This window comes from Dermacentor silvarum, chromosome 8, assembly GCF_013339745.2.
Source record: "Dermacentor silvarum isolate Dsil-2018 chromosome 8, BIME_Dsil_1.4, whole genome shotgun sequence".
In the NCBI taxonomy this organism is placed as follows: Eukaryota; Metazoa; Arthropoda; class Arachnida; order Ixodida; family Ixodidae; genus Dermacentor; species Dermacentor silvarum.
This window is the reverse complement of record NC_051161.1, coordinates 21,755,480-21,776,465: the sequence shown is the minus strand read 5'-3', so window position 1 is coordinate 21,776,465 and position 20,986 is coordinate 21,755,480. Positions and strand designations below refer to the sequence as shown.

At 46.9% G+C, this 20,986-nt stretch overlaps 1 protein-coding gene across 1 annotated transcript; it reads right to left on the bottom strand.

Moving 5' to 3' along the window:
- Positions 1 to 47: 47 nt before the first annotated feature.
- LOC119460780 (uncharacterized) lies at positions 48 to 19,775 on the bottom strand. Its single transcript, XM_049671802.1, has 10 exons — positions 19,652 to 19,775; positions 18,383 to 18,445; positions 17,433 to 17,544; positions 16,526 to 16,614; positions 13,582 to 13,692; positions 11,401 to 11,607; positions 7,529 to 7,621; positions 7,019 to 7,051; positions 2,125 to 2,178; positions 48 to 201 (listed from the first exon to the last, which is right to left on the bottom strand). The coding sequence occupies exons 2-10, from the start codon at positions 18,431 to 18,433 to the stop codon at positions 151 to 153; spliced, it is 801 nt and encodes a 266-aa protein (XP_049527759.1). The 5' UTR covers positions 18,434 to 18,445; positions 19,652 to 19,775; the 3' UTR covers positions 48 to 150.
- Positions 19,776 to 20,986: the final 1,211 nt, after the last annotated feature.

Genomic DNA, 20,986 nt, shown 5'->3' with positions numbered 1-20,986 from the left:
GTAAGTGAATATGAATAATGCGAGAGAGACAGGGCTAGGGAATAGGTTTTACTAGCGTACATGTAAACACGAGCTGTGGTCGCATCAGTAAATAGACCAGGCAGCTCGAGCGAAACATCCTAAATGTCCCCGCTTCACATCTGCGGGCTGCTAGTTTTTCATCACGCGGCTCAAGCTGGCAAGCATTCCCAGCTTTTGAAACTGCAAAAGAAAAGAATAGAGGTCCCTGGATTAAGTTCACGATATAGTTGTAATAATGACTACAAATTCGGGCCTGATGCCATACTAAAGTGTTAAAGGTGGCATTGCTCTGCATGCGTACATTTTTCGTCACATCAAACAAAATACAACGCCTTCACATATACATGAATAAGTTCTCGTCGGGATTGTTTGGCAAGCACCAAGAGATGTTTCTGGTTTATCAGATAGCTGTTGACCCCGTAACTACATGCACTGCTGCGCCGGAACTGAATGCGAAAAAAAATAAGTTGTTACCTCTTGTAAGGATGCCATTTCAAAATGCGCGCCAATTGGAGCACGGCTTACTTGGTGTGGGATTTGTTTACAAGGCATTTCTGCATTATTGTGGCTAGATTATCTGCACGTCAAATAGTCGGGGGTGGGACTCCCGCGCCAATTGCGCCGGTTTGATACAAACGCAAATTTCTGCGTCGAAACTGCGCCAAACACAGAAAATTGACCGAAATTTCGCCATGCTGCGCCAGAACGGCTTGGGCATGTGTGCTCCAGCAGTAGCCGCGAACAGCGAGCGGATTCGTTCTCCGAAAAAGAGTAAAGCCGTTCACATTCCGCAAACCGCGCGGCTGTGCGGGAGCCGCTTAAGCCGCCGCCTCTGAACTTTTCGGCGCTTCCGGCAAGTGGCCGGCGCGCGCGCGGCTAATCCCGGCTGTCATCGCTCTCGCTGTCAAAACGCTGGAGTGAGGAAGCGCGGCGGCAACAGCGAGCGAGTTGACCTTCGTGTTGCCTGTCGCTTCGACGCGAACTAAGCGGCGAAAACACCGCACACGAAGCTACCAACACTCGCACTCTGTCCCCATCGCAGATCGCTTTCAAGATAGAGCCCGCGCGGCCGCGCCATACGCAGCAGCCGCCGGATTAGATAGAACGCCCTCTCTCCTCCTCCCGGAGCCTTGCGCGTGACGGAAGACGGCGCGCTTCCTCCCCGCTTTCCTCCCTTGCGCGCGCGAGATTGAGCCGCAATCGTCGGGTCACCCTCGCACGCTTTCACTCGCACATGCCGCATACGGGGCGCGGCTACGATGTTATCGCCCCTCGACTTTATACGGAACATCACGACGACGGCAGAAATGAGCCTGGAGTGTCCTTATAATTGCTATGGCAATAAATACACATTAATTGGAATAGCTTTAGGGTCGATTGCGGCTCTCTGGGTCTGCGGTAACATATGGTCACCCAAAATTATGTTACCGCGTCGAATGGACCGCATGGTTTGAGAACATTTTCCGCTATCATGAGCATCGGCGCGGAAATATATGGTTCGATCGTAGTGACACCAATGTTTTCGGCTGTACAGGAAAGCATGCGCACGGCTGCTGGATCCAGCGGCCGTGGCATGCGCGTGCCGCCGCTCGACCCACTCTTCCATATTCTAGTAAGCGTTATAGCTACAAATCGCGCTCTACTACGCACTTCATGTTGGTTAGTCTGTGTTTCGTCGTGGTTTCGAAGTGCGCTGCCATTTTCCATTATTCCACCAAAGTTCAGATTTGCCTGCTCCAAATTGCTATAAAATAAAATTTAGTCTGCTTCAAGCTGCTCCAAAATCCAATTTTGTCTGCTCCAAACCGCAATTTGGCTTCTCCGAAAATTGCTCCAAAATGACTTTGGGCAGTCCCATGCCTGAATGGTCCCACCCCTGAAAGTGGGTACGCAGCGGTGCTCTCGCCCTGCAGTGCCCCTCTAATGCGTGTCAGTGAATGCTGGAGAATATGGACACCTCCTGGAGTGACCAGCTAAATGCCGCCCTTTGACGGACTTGTCATGCCACCCGCACACTCATTCATATTAAAATCACTAGAACTTAACTCATTTTGACCCGTCTCTCTATTTGATGTTTTACAAGCAATCAAAGTTCACTCTCACCTTAACAGCGGCTCGCATTATGACGTACGAGAAGTGGAGAAACTGCCGCACCGTCTGCGTAGAGATAAGAGAAACGGAAGCTGCACTCACTCTCCAAGCAGAACTGAACAATGAGGGCGAATGTAACACACGATTCACTATTCAATCACCAATGGACCTTCTCCAGAAATGCGCGCGCACCGTCAGCGGTGGCCGCAAGGCAGTAGTAAAAGTGGGAGCGCTGCCTGTTCGCCTTGCCTGTAGTGTGCGAGCCGCGCGGCCCGGCCCTCCCATCTCCCACAATGCGCCTACCACAGAAGAAGTGCAATTTCAATTTCACAGAAGTGAAATTGCACAGCATGCAATCTCACTTCTGTCGTCGTAATGGGGAGGCAAAGCTTGCACTAGGCCGCGCAAAGCTCGAGACACAACGAAGCTGGCCGATCGATTGCGTCTCCTGGTAGTAGCTAGGTTGAACTTGACTATATGTCGAGTTTGAACTTGGTTGTATCTAGATTGAGCTTGGTAGCAGCTAGGTTTGGCCTTGGCTATGCCCGAGTTGAGCTTGGTTATGCCAGGTATCTCTTAGGTTACGACGCAATCGATCGGCCAGCTTCGCTGTGTCTCGAGCTTTGCGCGACCTATTGCAAGCTTTGTTGTTTGTTTTTTTCTCTTGAGCGGTGACGTCGGTCATACCGAAGAAAGGCACGCGCACACACTTTTATTTTGATCGGCGGCATACATTCGCGTGAAAGACTACCGCCACTTTGGGGAGCCGGAGGAAACTAGACACGCGCGACGGGACCGCCGCGCCGGGATAGCGGAAGGAAACTTAGGCACGCAAGCGCTTGGGACGACGACAAAGAAAGGGCGGTGTGAACGTACACGTGGCCGCGACGTGGGTCGCACTGCGGCAAATCTTTGAAAAACCCTTATTATTTAACTGAGAGTCTACCGATTTTGAAAATGGTGATAACTAATCTACCGAAAATGCATATCCAAGTGATGAGACGTATAAGCTTTTGCATAGAATGAAGCGATTTTGCATCAGAATCGGGAGCTCAGTTTTTAAAGCACACGCAGATCTGTTGACGGACACGAAAAAGGCATAGAACCCTAGCCATAGACAGCTTCGCTGTAAAATAATTCTGCAGTTTCACGTACCAAAACTACGATCTGACTGAGGCACGCCGTAGTGGCGGGCTCCGGATTTATTTTGACCAGCTGGCTTTTTAACAGCGGAAGATGTTCTTAGTCGAGCGTGCGCCGTCACGCAGGAGCAGAGCCGGAGAGGTCACGTGACCCGCTCGCCGGGAGGAGAGGAGCCGGCCAATCGGAGCGCGCGCCGGGGAGGAGGAGGAGAGGCGCCGGCGTATAATAGCAGGTGTTTGCGCCGCGCGCTCTTCGCACGATGGACGTTGCTCTGTAGGAGGAGGAGAGGCGCCGTGGTATAGTAGCAGGTGTTAGCGCCGCGCGCTCTTCGAACTTTGGACGCCGCTCGGCGCAAGCGGCAATACGCAGAAACATACGTGACAATCGCAGAAACAGTACGACCACAGCTCCGCTGTTTCGACAGATTTCACTTCATGGAACTGGCTGCATTTTTTAAAGTGCAATTAAATCTAAGAATACGAGTGTTTTTGCGTTTCGCCTCTATTGAAATGAAGCAGCCGCGGCTGAAATCATACCCAGCTGTGACCTCGAACTCACCAGAGGAACGCCATATCTACATTATAATTTCGTGTTGTTATTATAATACATTATAACAACATTATAATTTGTTGATGTCAACGTGGTGATCTTCAATTAGCCGCCTACAGTGCGACAGTAGCACAGTTCGCTATTTACTAGTCATCGATTATGTGAAAAGTTTGTGTTCGAACTATCCCAAACTCAATAGGGTATAGTATGACAGTAATACCGGGAGTATCCGGGAGAAGATTGGGCAGACGAAATAGTGGAAGACACGAGTAACGTAAGGTCCTCCAGTTCCTTGTTTGTCGGGGTGTTCGTGTTCACACTCTTTTTTTTTCTCTCTCAAAAGCAGTATGTCTCAGCAGATTTTCACCTCTATGTGTCACTTTCTACGGCAAAATATTTAAATGATATCGCTTATTACATGTTTATAGGCATAAACTGTCGTCGGAAGCTCAGAAATCAGTAAATAAACAGAAAAGGTGTCGTTACCATTGCTTAGCTAGTATTAACGTACGCGATTGCAGTGTTGCTATCAGTGATGTCGACTATGTTTTAAAGCCAATCGCTTTCTGTGGCTATTCTGCCAGTTTTCCTGGGCTTCCGATTTTCACTGCCGACACAAAGGCGCCAATGCAAACGGCACTAAAGCATATATAGGGGCTTTAAACGGCACGGATTACGCAACCGAGTTGTGGGGCGAATGACAGCTCTCCTCCCCCGCCGTCTCCGCCCTCCCCCATTTTGGCGGCTGGAGGAGAGGGCGCCGCCGGCGGGAGAGGAGGACTGGCAGTCTTCTTCCACGCTGGCGCTCGCGCCGCTGGAGTCGAACACATTTGACGAATCCGGTTATATGCAGAGTCATCCATACTACCGCTGCAGCTGTGCTAGTTAACGGCTCTGTACTCTACAGATTTATGCAATGGAACAACAAATGTTACCTAAATATTCTCACTGCAACCCATATACGCCTTCAAACACATAATTCTTTTAATAAAGCGAATTGATTTCGCGAAGCGTTAGTCTATTCGTTTACATTGACAATCGGCGTCTATGGTTTCTGCACAATGTTCCTTTTTCTTCTTTTTGTCTGACAAATACTGCTGCTTCCAAACACGTGCGTAGAAATACAATTTACAAAGGTCCATTTTTATTTCAAACAATCCGAGTTTTCAAAGGGACACTGCAGGCTTAACGAGTTAGTTCAAACTGCTGGATTCTCAAAGGTGACTAAAAGTCACTTATACCTAGAGCGAAATCAACAGAAGTAGAGTTATTCAAGAATACTCAAAATCAATGTAAACTGATTCAGGCATCCCAGCCACGGCGGCCGCATTTCGATGGGGGCGAAATGCGAAAACACCCGTGTACTTAGATTTATGTGCACGTTAAAGAACCCCAGGTGGTCCAAATTATTCCGGAGTCCCCCACTACGGCGTGCCTCATAATCATGTCGTGGTTTTGGCACGTAAAACCCCACAATTTAATATTTTTAAACTGATTCAGCGTTTCTCTTGGGTGCCCCTTTACGTATTCATGCAATGTTTTCATTTAGTGAACTATTCCGCCCATGTCCAGGAATTTGGGACATCGACCACTAGCGCCATCTTTTAGTGACAGGTGCTGTCCAGTCGCGTCAATCAATGGAAAACGAATTTCAAAAATTCACTACACAGCAACACATTTTTATGCACCCAGATCTCTTCATCTGAATAATCTGTATGCCATCCTACCACAATGTGCTAATTTTGACCTTAGTGCAGTAACTTTTCTGGGCTCAATGGCCACTTCTTGTGCCATTGTGAACACCATACAGCGAGGTTTAGAATTTCATACCAGGAAATGCGCCTTCATCAGCACAAATAACTAAAAAGACGTAATCACCATGACACATTCTTCATATGTGTGAAGTTTTGATTAATTGCGCGAAGTTTCCGAGATTTAAAAAAAGACACTTTAGCAAAGCTGCACTACAGTGAAGCTACTTTACTGGGTCATGTGCCCTTTATGAGAACGTCAGACGCTCCAAAACACATGAAATTTGCAACGCTTTTAAAAATGTTGAGTAGCATTCGTGAAAGGTGAAAACGTATCACGAAAACACCAAAGGGTAAATAACTTCTTTCAAGTGAGATTCGCTTTCTTCAAAATTTCGCATCCACCAAAGCACTTGCGTAATGCAGTGAAAGCAACGCATAGGATAGTGCTGCGAACGAACAAGATGAAACAATTGTCTTGGTAAATAATGAAGTGAATGAAACAGAATGTATTAAAGAGATGCAATGCCGACTACAAAGGCGAAACAAAATGTTTGAGTTTTTATGTTATTTGTGGAACACGCGAAGTAACCTCGACGTCCAAGATTTCTGGGTATACGTATACGTGTTAGGATATACAAAGTGTCCCAACTATCATATGCACCAAGATTTAAAAATATGCAAATGCCACGTATAGCTGGACAGAACCAAGGTAATCTTGTTTGCCCTCGCTTGGAGATACTCAGGACATTTCTTGCATTCAGCCTAATTACATAATTTGTCTTAATTAATCAACTTCTCAAATATTACAATTAGATGAAAAGTGTCAATGAGAACATTGCAGATCAACATGAAAAACTCCCGATACAGCTTTCTGTTGCTCAATACGTGCTACATAAATGTGTTTTTCCGTGCGTGAAAGAAGCCCACGAATACACGCAGTGTCTCGAGCGGCCAGTCGCGCGGCAATATTGCGTGTATTCGTGGGCATCTTTCACGCTCGGAAAAACACTTCTATGTAGCACGTATTGAGCAACAGAAAGCTGTATCGGGAGTTTTTCATCTTGCTCTAAAATTTTCTCATTTACACTTTTGATTTAATTATAATATTTGAGGAGTTGGTTCATTAATTAAGACTAATGATGTGATTAGGCGGAATGGACAAAAATAATCTTAGTACCTCCAAGCGACGGCAAATAACATTACCTTGGTTCTGTCCAGCTACGTGGTATTTGCATATTTTTAAATCGTGGTGCATGATATTTGGGACACCCTGCATATATATATATAGAAATGCTGCACTGCATATTTAAGCTTCATTGTGAGGGCCGTCTGCTAGTTCTCGCGGATTTATGTATCATCCTGTTAATAACTGCGCTACCGCCATTGAGTCTTGGTGGTATGAAAAAGACGATGCATGAGAAATGCGCGATTGTCACGTGAGGAATAAAGTGGACACTCACGGCAGGTTCCAGGAGAACGCTGGTGGTGGTTTCCTGCAAGAAAAAAGGGCGTGTCACCTTTAAAAATGAGCAGGCAAAATTAAGACGTTCCGTATGCCGTCAGACACACACACACTCACACACACACACACACACACACACACACACACATGCACACACCCACATACATGCGCACACACACACGCACGCACGCACGCACACACACACGCACACACGCACACACATTTTCTTTTAATTTTTGCAGCTTACGTTTTGCGTACTTATTACGTCCTTATGTCGCATTATGTCCGTATTCTTCTTTCTGGGCTTTTACATGCCAAAACCAGTTCTGATTATGAGGCACGCCGTATTTTACTGTTTTATCACAATATATATATATATATATATAATATATATATATATATATATATATTATTTAAAGTTTCGCTGCAGGTTAGAGGATTTCACTGCGAACGCGTTCAAATAAGTCAAGGCAACATGGCGTTTTCCTACAAGTTTCGCTAATCTTACCTCCCTTGTTTCATACGCAATTTCCGGCCCTTGAGCTTGCAACAGGCGCATGTCTGAGTCGATGTGAACAGAGCGCTCATTTCCAAGTGGTCCCTGTAACGAGAACGTAAACTAAGCGGACGTCTTTTTGTGTATGTGTGCGTGTGTGCGTGCGTATGTGCGCGTGCGTGTGTGCGAGCGTATGTGAGTGTGTTGCGGTAAACGATCACTCAATTGGCTACACAAAGCGCGCGTTGATCGAGTGAGGCAACGCGATATAAGGCGCCCTTGAGTTGCCGGTGCGTTTACAGGGTCGTCTACTTCTCGTAGAAACACTTCATTCGTGTTCGATAAACCTGCTTTTATCAACATTTCGTCCACTTCATGAGAAAGAAGCGGCCAATATGACACCAAACGCAATTATAAATTAAGTAGTCATTTCAATGAATTCATTCCAAATCTAGGCCGCGGGGTGCTTGAAAAAAGTTGTCGCAGTTTCACCTGAAAGGCGAAGCATCAATTGCGATAGCGTATTTGTAGAGAGCTATACGGAGTAATGATAGTAGCTTTATCAGCTGTATAAACTTGGACATGCAGCAGCACCGGCAACACGCAGAACTGTTGTCGATGCCGTCGGCGTTTTGCCCGCGTTTGCACAAAATGCGTGCGGCGTTGGTGACTGTTGCCGGAGCCTCTGATATAAATAGGCACTTGGTGCCGCAGCTAAACGTCGCCTCCCTCCCCCCCCCCCCCCCCCCCCCCCCCCCCACGGCCTTTCGTGCGCCAGAAGGCGCGTTTGCTCTACATATATGGTGATTGTAAAGGAGGAAAGAGACGCCTACTTCTGCAGCGCTTAAGGGAGCATGGCACAGAACGCGCGTTCGTTCTCCGCCGTGCGTTCACTCCCCGTGAAAGCGCGCGTCCCTCGCGCCCTTTCACTCGCACATACAGCGTTCGGCGGCGCGCGGCGACGATTTCATCTCCATTGACGTCATACGAAACCTCACGGCGACGGCGACGGCGACGCCGATGGCAGAAATCTGCTTTTGAGTGTCCATATAATTGCTATCGCAATAAAAACAGCTCAACCTAACGTGAAACCTGGGAAGGTGCGAAGTATGCAGTGATGCACCGCTAATGGTCTCATACTGCCTCAAGCAATGGCTCATAACCCCGTAAACGCGGCCTCCCCATTAGAGCACTGCACGGGCCGATTTTTGCAGCCCGGGCCCGTTTTTACATTGGGCGGCCCGCCCGAGCCCGATCAAAACTTTTATGGCGAGACCCGGGCCCGGCCCGGGCCCGGAAATAATCTACGTTACCCGCCCGGCCCGGCCCGCCATCCCTTTACCTTAAGCCCGAGCCCGGCCCGAGCCCGGCTCGAAACCGGCCCGAACCCGGCCCGAGACCGAAAAATGCATGTTTTTCAGAGTTGAGAAGCCCGAGAATAACTCGCAGAAAGCCCGAGCCCGGCCCGGGCCCGCGTTAAAAAACCCGAGCCCGGCCCGGGCCCGGGTCAAAAAGCACACGCCGTGCCCGAGCCCGGCCCGAGCCCGTGAAAAAACTGCTCTACCCGGCCCGGCCCGGCCCGTGGGCCGGGCCGGGCCCGGGCTTTCGGGTAAACCCGAGACCGTGCAGTGCTCTACTCCCCATTACGACGACAGAAGAGAAGTAAAATTCTACGCTGGAATTATGAGCGGCAGGGCAGCCAGCTGCGTAAGACGACGACGAACACGAGAGGAGTGGCACGAGCACGTGCCGAGCGCGATCACGAGCCGCTTGCTTTATCGTGACGACCACGACAGGAGACGCCGACAGCAGAAAGAGCTTTTCCTGAGCCAACGCGGCGCCGTTTTATTTGCCACTCGGCACGCGGCGTCGGAGAAGCGCCGGGGAGAGAAGCGCGTGATTTACCGTGACGACGACGACAGGAGACGCCGACAGCCCGAGCGCATAAGGTGCTTCGCACCTAATATACTTCAAATATGCCGTTTCCCCTAAGAACGGACGACTCTGTTGACCGAACGTTCAAAGGGAAGAAAATATGAACTGACCCTATAACCAAGGTGAAAAATTATATATATATATATATATATATATATATATATATATATATAGGACTTATTGGTGATCGAGTGCGAAAGGTAGTGGTTAAGCCAGAAATGTTTCGCTCCGCGAGTGAATTAGCCCGCTCTATTACGTAATCTTTCGTATTTTATATTTTTTATATTTCATGGCGCATAATTGGCGATTTCAAGTGCACAGAAGTTATTCGAAAATTATTCGTGTTTACGAATAGGGTGATATCCGATTCGCCATTCGAGGGTTTCAAATATTCGCACTCTCTAGTAGCAGGTTAAAAGTGTAAAACACAAAGGGACAATTTACGGTTTTGTCCTCGTTCAAGTCGCGCTGTTATATACTTTGGATCATGCAAAACCAACTCGCCCAATCTTTGACGTTACCCGTAACACATATCACCGTTATCCACATATCACCGTTATCCGACGTCGTCATGCCACCGAATGCATGGTACGCAGTCGAAATTGCGACCAACTGTAAGCGTGGCTAATGGGGGCCCTGATATCGCACCGTATCCTCTTTAGGAAAAAGAATGGAGTGCTAGCAACTCCTCTTCAGTCAGAGTCAACGCTTTTGCCGTATTCAAATGCCATTTTAAAGCAAATCTCAGTTCTTTTCCTTGTCTCCGGTTGCTTAAGCTTAGGGCAACTCCGGCGATTTTTCGACGTCCACTGACTAATAAAACTTTCAGTATCCGTTCTCTCGTACACTATGACTGTCTGTGCCAAACAATATTACTGCTAGGCGTTTAGATTGGTTGCGTGCTCCCCGCTCATCCCCACGAATGTATGACATTTTACTGGCCACCCTGTGTTTATGACGTCAGAGACTGAACCGCCATTTTGTTCAGAAGCGACGAAGCTGACTCCTTTTTCTACGAGACAACGGCCGACAATCATCGTTTCTGACAGTCGTGATAACCGGTGCTTCTCTTCGTCTTGCCGCAGCACAACGCGTTGAGCTTGGACACGTGAGCTGCCTCGCGCGGCAGCGGCGGTTCAAAAGCAAACGGCGATCCTTCAGCGCTCACATCGTCGCTGAAATCGCCGCTGTCGAGTTCGAAAGAGCTGGAAAAGCTCCGCGTGTCGCCAGAATACATCGTCAGCTTCGCTTTCTTGGCGTTAGCAACACGTGCACTGCGTGTTTACATTACATTAGTGTAGGACGTGACGTCATCGACTCCTCGTGACGTCACACGAAGCAGCTACCCTTTTCGGTTTCGGTACCTCGTTCACTGGTTATTTAAAATTATTTGTGAGTTTCTAGGCAAATTGAATCACCCTAGAGGTGACAAGACTCTCAATGCCATTTGAAAATGACAATATCCTAATAGGCTTAAAAAAAAAAAAAACGCAGGAGTTGCCTTTTAAAGACTTAAATATTCCTGCTGTGAGGCAGTGAACATTTATATAACTTCATTGTTCTCGTCATTAAGTAATCCTTTACAGCAATTATATCTGTTACTGCTGATTCATGTAGCCGCCGCTGAGGCGTGCAGTGTTTGGTAAAGGCTCATTCAGACTAGCCCGACACGACACCGTTTTTCTTCTTTCTTTCTTTCTGGGGTTTTACGTGCCAAAGCCAGTTCCGATTATGAGACACACCGTAGTGGAGAGCTCCGGAACAATTTTGACCGTCTGGGGTTCTTTAATTTGGCGGAAATTTAATTTACAGGACGGAAAACGCTGTGGTCGACAGTTTACAGGAAGGAAAACGCTGTCGCCAACAGTCGGCAGACCAAAATCGGCGTCGTGTGTCGGCCTAGTGTGAATGACCCATAAGCGCGCCTCTATGTTTGAAACAAAACCAACCTGGTCGTCGTCCTTCTCCGTCGACGGCGATGTGAGCATCCGGCGGCGGCTGCTGTCGTTAGCGCCGTGCGGTCCTGCCCCGTCGTCCGGCGCATTGTCCGTTGCGTTGGGTGCAGCGGTAGTCGGAGCCGCGGTCGGAGCACACGGAATCGCCCCCGCGCAGCCCGATCTGTGCAGGGGCGCCTGCTTGATGACCTCGGTTTTTTGCTGCGTCATTCAAATTGCGGGCACAGATGAAACTAGCGCGTCAGGATGGGTGCGAGCGTTCGTCGTTTCAGATGTCAGTCTGTTCAACCGATTTTACGCCCATTCATCTGGATGTAATTAGCGCGAATGCATCTATATCCTCCTAAGAACCCTTGTACAGTATTTTGCACATCGCCTTCAACACGTTTTTTGTCATTCACTCGGAAGTGATTACGCAAAATATTTATTCTGGGTATGAAGTACGGCACATGTGTAACTGTAAAGAAGTGATTTACTCGTATTCTTGTCATGTGCTTTCGAGGAAATTGAATTGATCTAGACCGCTGTGTCGTCCGAGACGGCCGAAAGCAACCTTGAGGTGTGTTTCGAAATCACTGAGATTGCGTGACAATACCGGACGCGGCAGCAACATGGCAATGTACTATACGTAGTTCCATCTCCATCTCTGCGTTTAAGCAATGAAATGCAGTTTTTACCATAGCAAACATGGGATGTGATTTTTTTCACGTACACGGAGATGCAGTTTTGGGCCTCTAACGGTGGTATTTAAATTAAAGAAAAGTGTTTTCAAAGTTCATAACATAACAGTACACAATAAAAACCATCTTGAAGGCCGATTATGTCCCATAAGGAAAATGCTGTCGCCAACCGTCAGCAGACCAAAATCGGTGTCCTGTCAGCCTATAAAGTGAATGAGCCTTTAGCGACGACTCTGCTCCCGCTTCTGATCTAGACGTCTAGAATCTAGAAGTCACAACAGCAGCGTGAGTTTATCGCCACGCGTGGCAAGTTGACAATATTCGCTTAGTTTAGGCGGATTTCGATTGTCTTCGTCGAGTAATGTGCAAAGTTCACCAGTCACTTGTCATTCTCTACCGGGGCTTGTTGGCACAGAAACGCTTTTAGTAAAGGTATAATAATGTTTAGCAAGTCTTCTTAACCTTCATTTGCCGTTTCCCGTGGTCAAATGTTTATGTTACCTGAATTGGTGCGGTCATTAAAACGCGTAAGGCTTGTCGGTGAAACTCGGAAACAACAAGAGAAATGGTGAGCCTGCTGTCTCGATTGCTTGCTTGGAGGTAACGTCTATGATATCAGTGTTGAAGTTATTGATATCGACCAGTTCTGTAGAGTTAGAAGTTCAACCTCAAACGTCTTGCTTCATAAACTGGGTATCAAGTGCCGAAGAGACCACTCGTAAATACATCAGTAACTGTAAGCTGCGTGCGGCCAGATGAGTTAAGAGTTTAAAGTTCCCTTCAGCAGGCCCCATCGAAAATGTCAGTTATGTTCTGCAAGTTGTATAAGCGCCGTCTACGGCGCCTTTTACCCGCAAAATATTTCAAATTGATTCATTATTAGAGGAGAAAGGAGAAATTGAGATGTCGCGTACAGTGTTGCCAGGAGGTGAGCTTCACTACCAACACTTACCCTCTCTCTCTCGCCTAGACTATAGCGTCCACAAGCGATATTCCTTCTTTCTCCAATATCGAAGTGGAGGGGCCGCGTGATGTTTTACCTAACGAGCCACGTCTCAACTTTTTTTTTTTTTTTTGGTCTCCTCTTCCGTATTTGCTGCGCGGAGCACTTCCAGTGGCGGATTTGTGCGTTCTGCGTTAGATGATTTACAGAAGTCACGTGCCATATCACGTGACGTAGCAGGCAGTACGTCTGACGTAGAGGCGTTTTATGCGTGTGACCGTGATTTTCTGGAAGGAAGCAAAGCTACCTCGAGAGGAAGGGCGCACAGACTTTCGTTTGAAATTTCAGATGTTCGAGCCGTGCAGTATTTCCCTGTTTCGCCGACACCATTTTCAATGCGTAATGTGCGCACATCGCTTGTCTGTTTGCAATTGTGAGGGGCCCCTGTAAATCTGCGCGCTTTCATCTCCGACAAAAGGCGATAAATGCGGTGAGCAAACCTGTTGAGATCTATAAAAGAACTTGTACGGTTAGCGAAGGAGTGTAGCTTACCTGGATGACCCGGGGTCTCGTGTAATTGGCCGACGCCAGGCCCACGATGAAATCAGCCCCTAGGTCGACGTAATGCCATATGCATCCGGAATCCAGTAGTTCGGGAATGCCCTGCGCATGTACGCAGGACGGCGGCGCTCCACTAAGTTCGCGATGACGCATGCGCCGATAGTGCATCGTGCCAACTGCGGCTTGTTCACTGTATCGCCATTCTCGCACCAGCGACCAACAACACCTTCAAGGGGCTACTACTGTTGAAGGGACAGTAGCGTGGAATGTCAAAGGGACACTGTAGAAAAAAAAAATCGAGTTGTAATAATGAATGGCGTTGCAATACACACACACACAAAAATTCACCGACGATTACGATACTCCCTAATGCGACATCTGAGCGCAGCTCTATACGTGTTTTCATTTCGCGTTATATTGGCTGGCGTGGACAATCGGTCTCGTGCGGCACGTTCCAAACCGAGCGAAGTGTGGCGCGACTGACTCGCTAATTTGGAGATAGCGAGAGCTAGCGCGTGGGTGACGCGGGGGCGCGATTCACGGCAGCCGCCGCCGACAGACTTCCCCGACGACGCGCGCTACTCTGGCGCCATCTCGTAGCCATCGTCGCCGCATTACGCTTTTCTTCTCACGCTTTCGTCATACCCCCTCTCCGCCTTCCGCCTCATGGCTCCGCTTTCCTCCTCTTCGCTCTCGCCGCTTTTATCATCCCCCGCTGCGCGCCGCGTTCGTCCTCGAGTGAGAACGCCGACGCTCAACGCAGGAATGGACGCTTAAAATCTGCGCTCTAAAAAAAGCCACTCTTATTGTGACAGGAGGCTTGGTTAAAACGCAATATCGAAAGGCATGTAGGTGGCGACGCCGAATGCGAAGTTCCCGCACTAGCTCGCCATGACGTCATGAACTTTGACGGCGTCTGCTCGGGACTAATTAATAATTATTTACAGGTAAAAATGGACTAGATTGTATTTTATAAAGGAGCTAAAAAATGACCCTATCCAAGCTTCGAGAACATTTCTTTCGCCACAAAGGCTTACGTATGAGAAAACACGTTGAAATCCGTGACGTCACACCGACGTATCTGCGCCGGGCTCTCGGCGCGAAATTAAAAAAAAAGTAGAAGTTTGGCTTCCATTTTTTTTCCTTCGAATAGTCGACCTCTCCGCGCAAAATTAAGGAAAACAGTTTTCGAGAGTGCTTTTTCAGTCTAAAGCGATTGAAGGGACACTAAAGGAAAATATTAAGCCGAGGTTAGATCGGTCGATTATTCGTCTAGGAGTGGTTTTTGTGTTGGGTGTGTTGGAAAACCAATCATGGTTTTCTGTGTGCCAGTACCTCACTTTGTTGCGTAGGAAATTGCCGCCGAAGGTCCTGCTGCGGCTATTTGCCCAAGCCACGGACGAGTTGACGTTGTCTCTACATGACCTCCCTCTATGCCGCATTTTGTCAATCAGCGAGCGCTGACGTCACATGAGGGGTATCAATTACAGTCCACAACAGGTGGCACTCCGATTTTCCATATTAGTCTTTCTCTCGTTAAAAAAGAAAAAAAAAAAAAGAAAAGACCAGCTCTGTTCCCTCTACGAATGATGAATTGGTTACTAGAGATGCCATCTTTCAATCTTGCTCGACATACTGTTTTCCTTTAGTGTCTTCCGAATGCCAGAAACGTTAGTCTTACCGTGAGATACTTAATTCTTAGCTTATCACTCAGAATGATGGGTTTATTACGCGCACATATATACACTCAGGATCGTGCTCGAAGAGATATTCGGTGACAGGCATGCGAACAAGTAAACATACGAATCCGTCGCCTTCACGGCGACCGGATCGGGAGGCACCATTTCAAAGTCTCGCCCGTATACACAGTGACCGCAGTATCACATGTGGGCGCTTTTTGACAATTTATGACCGATTCACCATTATCAGCTGTTTCTTTACCAGAATTTCTCTGCCTCTGGGAAACCTTAAAGTATAAATTAGACGTGATTATTTTTATACATGCGTTTTTTTATGCAGGTCTAAAAATATTTGCCGGTCAATTATATTCTGCATAAGTTATTTTCCTACCTATTGTATAATGTTTAGCTGCTACCATGTATACACGCACTTATCTGATTTTATTACACGTTTTTTTTTTTTTGCACAACAATATGTGATATAGGGACTCCTTCCATAAGTCAGTTTTAGTTCTGGGGTACCAAGTGTATAACTATTATATAATTATTATATAATTATATGAAAAAAAAGAAACCGGTTTCTCTTTCTGAGTAACCCGCATGGGTTTCCTTTGTAGCTTCGTGCTGAATTCGAGTGGATGAAAATTTTTTCTTTCATGAACCTTCCTCCACCTAGCGGGATTACGCAGAGCTGATTTGCCATATGTAATTAGGTATATAATATGTATATTATTCTGATCTATTGTATTCTGCATGGTTATGAATCATAAACTGTTCTGTTCTGTTAAGCGACTGAAAACGTATACTCGAAACATAGCGGACAAACGAAAAATTGAGATTTGTTTTAATTTACCGCAAGCTTGAATTATCGCAGCTAGAATTACGGGGAGATTGTGACACGTAAATGAAATGATTATATAGATGGAAGAGGCCAGTTCATCTTCGGGATCATCCTTGCGCCGAGCTTGGAGGGTGAGGAGAACGAGGTCAAAACCGGTACAACGATAGAGCGGACAGAAATGCGCATTATATAATTCCGCAACAGAAATCATGCTCTTCCTTTGGAATACTACAATTCGTTCGTGAGGAGGGCCTTTACACTTTTATTTACTGTATAGACGTCTATTCCCACTAAAAAAAAAAAAAAAAAAAACTGTCTGCAAGAAAAGTAGCCCCTATGCGCCTTGTCGAACGTTTCATTGTAGCAGTTACGTTAGGATCCGTTCTGTGATATGTCCATCCGCAGCTCGACTCACTTGGACGGTTCCGACAAGAATGAACGCGTCAAAGATGATGCTTATTCCGGCCAGGCCTAGCGCGATGTAGTTCGACGTTTCAGCACCCACTGCACAGAAAGACACAAAGTGTAGCTAGTGTCTCGTATTATTGCAATTTTTATACACTGAACTGTTTTTTTATATCTTCAGTGTTGTGGTTCCGCACGTCATGGCTACCGAGATATAAGAATAAAGCTCCCTTTAAGCTCTCTCTATTCTTTTTTTCTCCTGAGAAATCGATGCTATTTCTAACTTATGCTTTTTCAAACGCTTGTCCATGAATGCATTTGTGGTTAAATATGCGTCTTCTTCTTGCAATGTAGTATGTGTTTGAACAAACAAACAAACAAACAAACAAACAAACAAACAAACAAACAAACAAACAAACAAACAAACAAACAAACAAACAAACAAACAAACAAACAAACAAACAAACAAACAAACAAACAAACAAACAAACAAGTGGTCAAGCAGTAAGCAAGCGAACAAACAACAACAAAGACGCAAGCAAACAACCAGTGCGAACATTTCTGCCCACGACAGCAGTCAGGCGAAATTCGAGTCGCGACTCGGAATACGAGGTTCTCAGAATGCAAAGGAGGTTCACAGGCTGGGCTACTAACGTAATCCTTACGCCAACGTAGCTGCATTGTCTGTGTACACGTTTCACGCGAATATTTGCGCACCGTCTTAAATCCGGCTCTGAAAAAAAAAAAAAAAAGACCAGCTGGATCCTTGAAAGTATGAAAGAACTAACGTCACAATTAGTTTCCCTCCTTTCATGCAGCACCGATGCAGGGAGCAAAGGTGGGCGCCGCTTTTGCCAAAACTTGTCATATTTAGCCAAATCAGCTCAGAAGTCCAAGTTATCTGAACGGTCACTCACCAAACTTGCTCACGTCGTGTACGTCCGGAACATAGGCGAACCAGGACTGCTTATTGAGATGTCGCCTTATCTCGGGCTTCAGCACGTAGGCCACGTTGAAGGCGTTGATGAACTGCGTCACAGGACACGAATTGCAAGCTAAACATTCGTCCTATACACAAAAGCTGTGGACATCCGAGAATCGACGTCAAACGCAGCTCACGTGCGGCGATGTTGTGACGATACAGGCGAGTACCTGCTCCAAAATGCTCGTTCTGTCAACAAAATGCTGCACTGCGTCTGGTCAGGCGTGTCACATAACATCATTCGCGTCATTGAACGCTGCCGCTCACAATCTTTCGTCCAGCAGATGGCGTTCTGCTGCTGAGCACGAGGTCGGGGGTTCGACTCCCGGTGGCGTCGGCCGCATTTCGATGGGGGCGAAATGCAAGAACACTTGTGTGCTTAGATTTAGGTTCGCGTTAACGAACCCCACGAAGTCAAAATTCATCCAGCCCTGCACCGTGGCGTTTCTCATAACCTCAGTGTCGCTTCGATCGATCGATCGTTCAATCAATCAATCAATCAATCAATCAATCAATCAATCAATCAATCAATCAATCAATCAATCAATCAATCAATCGCAGCTCCACCTGAAAACCTCTCTCTTTGCTCGTGTCGTGCTTTAGCTTTTGCTTTAATCGCGAAGCGGGGTGACCACATAGTGTGTGACCTCGATGGAAGACGTGCGTCGAAAGGCCTACGAGAGCATTTTTGAGTGAGGCAAACTGCCCTCACTATATTGTGACAGATCCCGACACGGGAAATTCGCCTCTCACTTGCCGAAGTGTTTACACATCATCAAGGCACAGGTGGATATTTAGGAAGACAGTGACCACGAGGTTTTCCCAAGATCGTTGTTTGCGTTACATGCAGGCTACGCTCGTGGTCCCATCGTCTTATTAGCTTACCAGGCATACGACAACGATTCCGATGGCCTCCCTCGAAGAGATGAGGCACATGCCAGGGAGCTCCTGCGAGTAGTTTCAGTTTATTGCACGCAGGGTTACAAATGTTGATTATACATACACACAGAAGGAAGGCCCCAGAGTCGACAGACGTGCTATAGAGGGGACGTCCCGTTAGTATAGACTAGAAAAGCAAGATACACAGCAGCTATACATAACTACAAGAAACATCGCATTACCGGAGTCACTAGCTTAGACAAAAAAATATTATTGTCAGAAGCGGTAACCAGTGGAATGACTACATCGAGTGCGAAGTTTACGGAGGTTTGATTCAAATATGTAAACTTCAGATGGTATCTTAACATGAGATGGTGTACACCTATTTATATGTTTTAAATGAGTCACCTACATGGTGGCATGTGTATCATAAAATAAAAAAGAAATTAGGGCAGAACTCATCTCCCGACGACTGTCGATGGCAATGCGAATAGCAATCGAGCAATGTAGCGACAGGCCATATTCCTGAAGTCCCCTTTATTTAACACGTGTAGTGGTAATTCTGAGCATTTCGCTGCAAATACTCCGATATCATCTCATTTTGCCAAGGCACTCGCTGGCCAAGGTCGCTGATGAAAATGAAGGCATGATGACGACTGTATACCGATGCAGTGAGGTCAGAACGACGAAGAAAGAATGATATCGATGGAACGACAAATGCGTATAACGACGACGGCATCACGACCAGGAGCACATACCTATAGTGGCCCAATCAGGTAGGCAACTTCGACCACTGGGTCGGAGTAAAACGATATATATATATATATATATATATATATATAGATAGATATAGATAGATAGATAGATAGATAGATAGATAGATAGATAGATAGATAGATAGATAGATAGATAGATAGATAGATAGATAGATAGGCTCAAAACGGCTGAAGTAGGCAAAGAATGGTGTTCGCATTAATTAAAGAGTTGGTACCACATCAGCGTAACTGATCGTATACACTGAATTTTGTCTCATGTGCTTAATATATAGTGTCGTTGCGCCTGACTTTGCATAGTTATAAATATCAACTTAGCATAGCTTAAAGGAGGCATTCGGCTTTGCGAATCGACTTAAATCATTGCCGTGCAGAGACAAAGGACGATCGTAGTGTTACCTAGAAGGCTATCGAGCAAACGTCGATTTACAATTTTCATCAGCGTCGTTCGAGCGACTGCTCCGTGTACTGTATCGAAAGCGTATTAGAACCATTAACTTACGAGACGGCTTCCGCTCAGGGAAGACGTAGATGTAGATGTAGATCTCGGGAAAGACTTTGCAGCGAACGGCCTTCGAAACGCGGTGGCTTGTCCGGCTTCTTCTTCTCTTCGCCAGTGGCGCGTGCCGCATTCCACTCGGATTCCGTCGTCTTTCTCCTTTCGCTGCCGACTGATATTGTTGCTGCTGCATCTTCGAACCGAAACTCCTCCGGCCGACCTTCCTACTTTTTTTTTTACATTAAAATGTTTCTCTAGCTCTTTATGCCAAGTTTGATTACGTCGCCGACCCCTCTTAACCTCTTCCCGTCTTTACTTTACCCAGTGAAGGGTAAGCCAATCGGGCTCAGTCCAGGTTAACCTTGCTTGCTTACTTGCTTGCTATACCATGGCACATACCCACTACGGGGGACTGGCCAAGAAGGGCAAGAAAAAAAAGGGCGAGAAAGCGAAGATGGTGGTGATGACGACGATGAAGCAAGAAGAGTGCCCCAATTCCCTAAAAAAAAGATAGTCTTTTCACTGCCTGATTCATGGCCGATACCCCACATTTCGTTGCGCCATTTCACTAAGGAACAAGAATAAGCTCTAGTACGGCAGCACCCCCCCCCCCCCCCCCCCCTCTTCAACGAAAGCGCTGGAGGCAAGTCTGTGGCATCAAGAGGAGCGAATACGTCCCTCAGAAGAGGCCAGCAGCACCTATGTGCGCTGTATACACCTTTGATGCGGAATCGGGTATTCAACAGCTGGTATCTGACCCTATTTATATCTCCACCTTCCCCAAGCCCACCACCATTAGTAAGCTGGTGAGCCATACATATTTATTAAAGCATCATCATCATCATTATGACAGGTTGGCGAAATCGTACGAGGCTCGGACAAAACACCCGGAACCGAGGTGCGCCTGGGAAACTCTGCCTGAAGGAATTTTCCGGTGAATTCACCATGTCAAAGTGACTTTGAGAGGGGCCCTGATCGATACGCCTCTCACACCGTCCTAAACAATACCGCTCCCCACTTAGAGAACATAGGCCCGTGACCACTGTCTAGCCTTGCTTCTAGTCCCGTAACCACTGTCCAGTTACGTTATTTTTCTGAAACTAAGAAGTTGTCGCAATCCTCCACCGCCGTGTCTACATAGTTAACGATCACAATACATGCACTCTTTTGTCCTGAACGGTTTTTTTCTGTTTTGTGGAATCAGATGGAGTGGGGGGAAGAGGGGGGGGGGGGGGAGACAGAGTGAAGAGGGAAGGCATCAACAGACCTTTTCTACTTCTGTGCGTTTTGTGTTTGCACCCAAGCTTTAATTTAATGCAGTTTGTATTCTTAACGTTG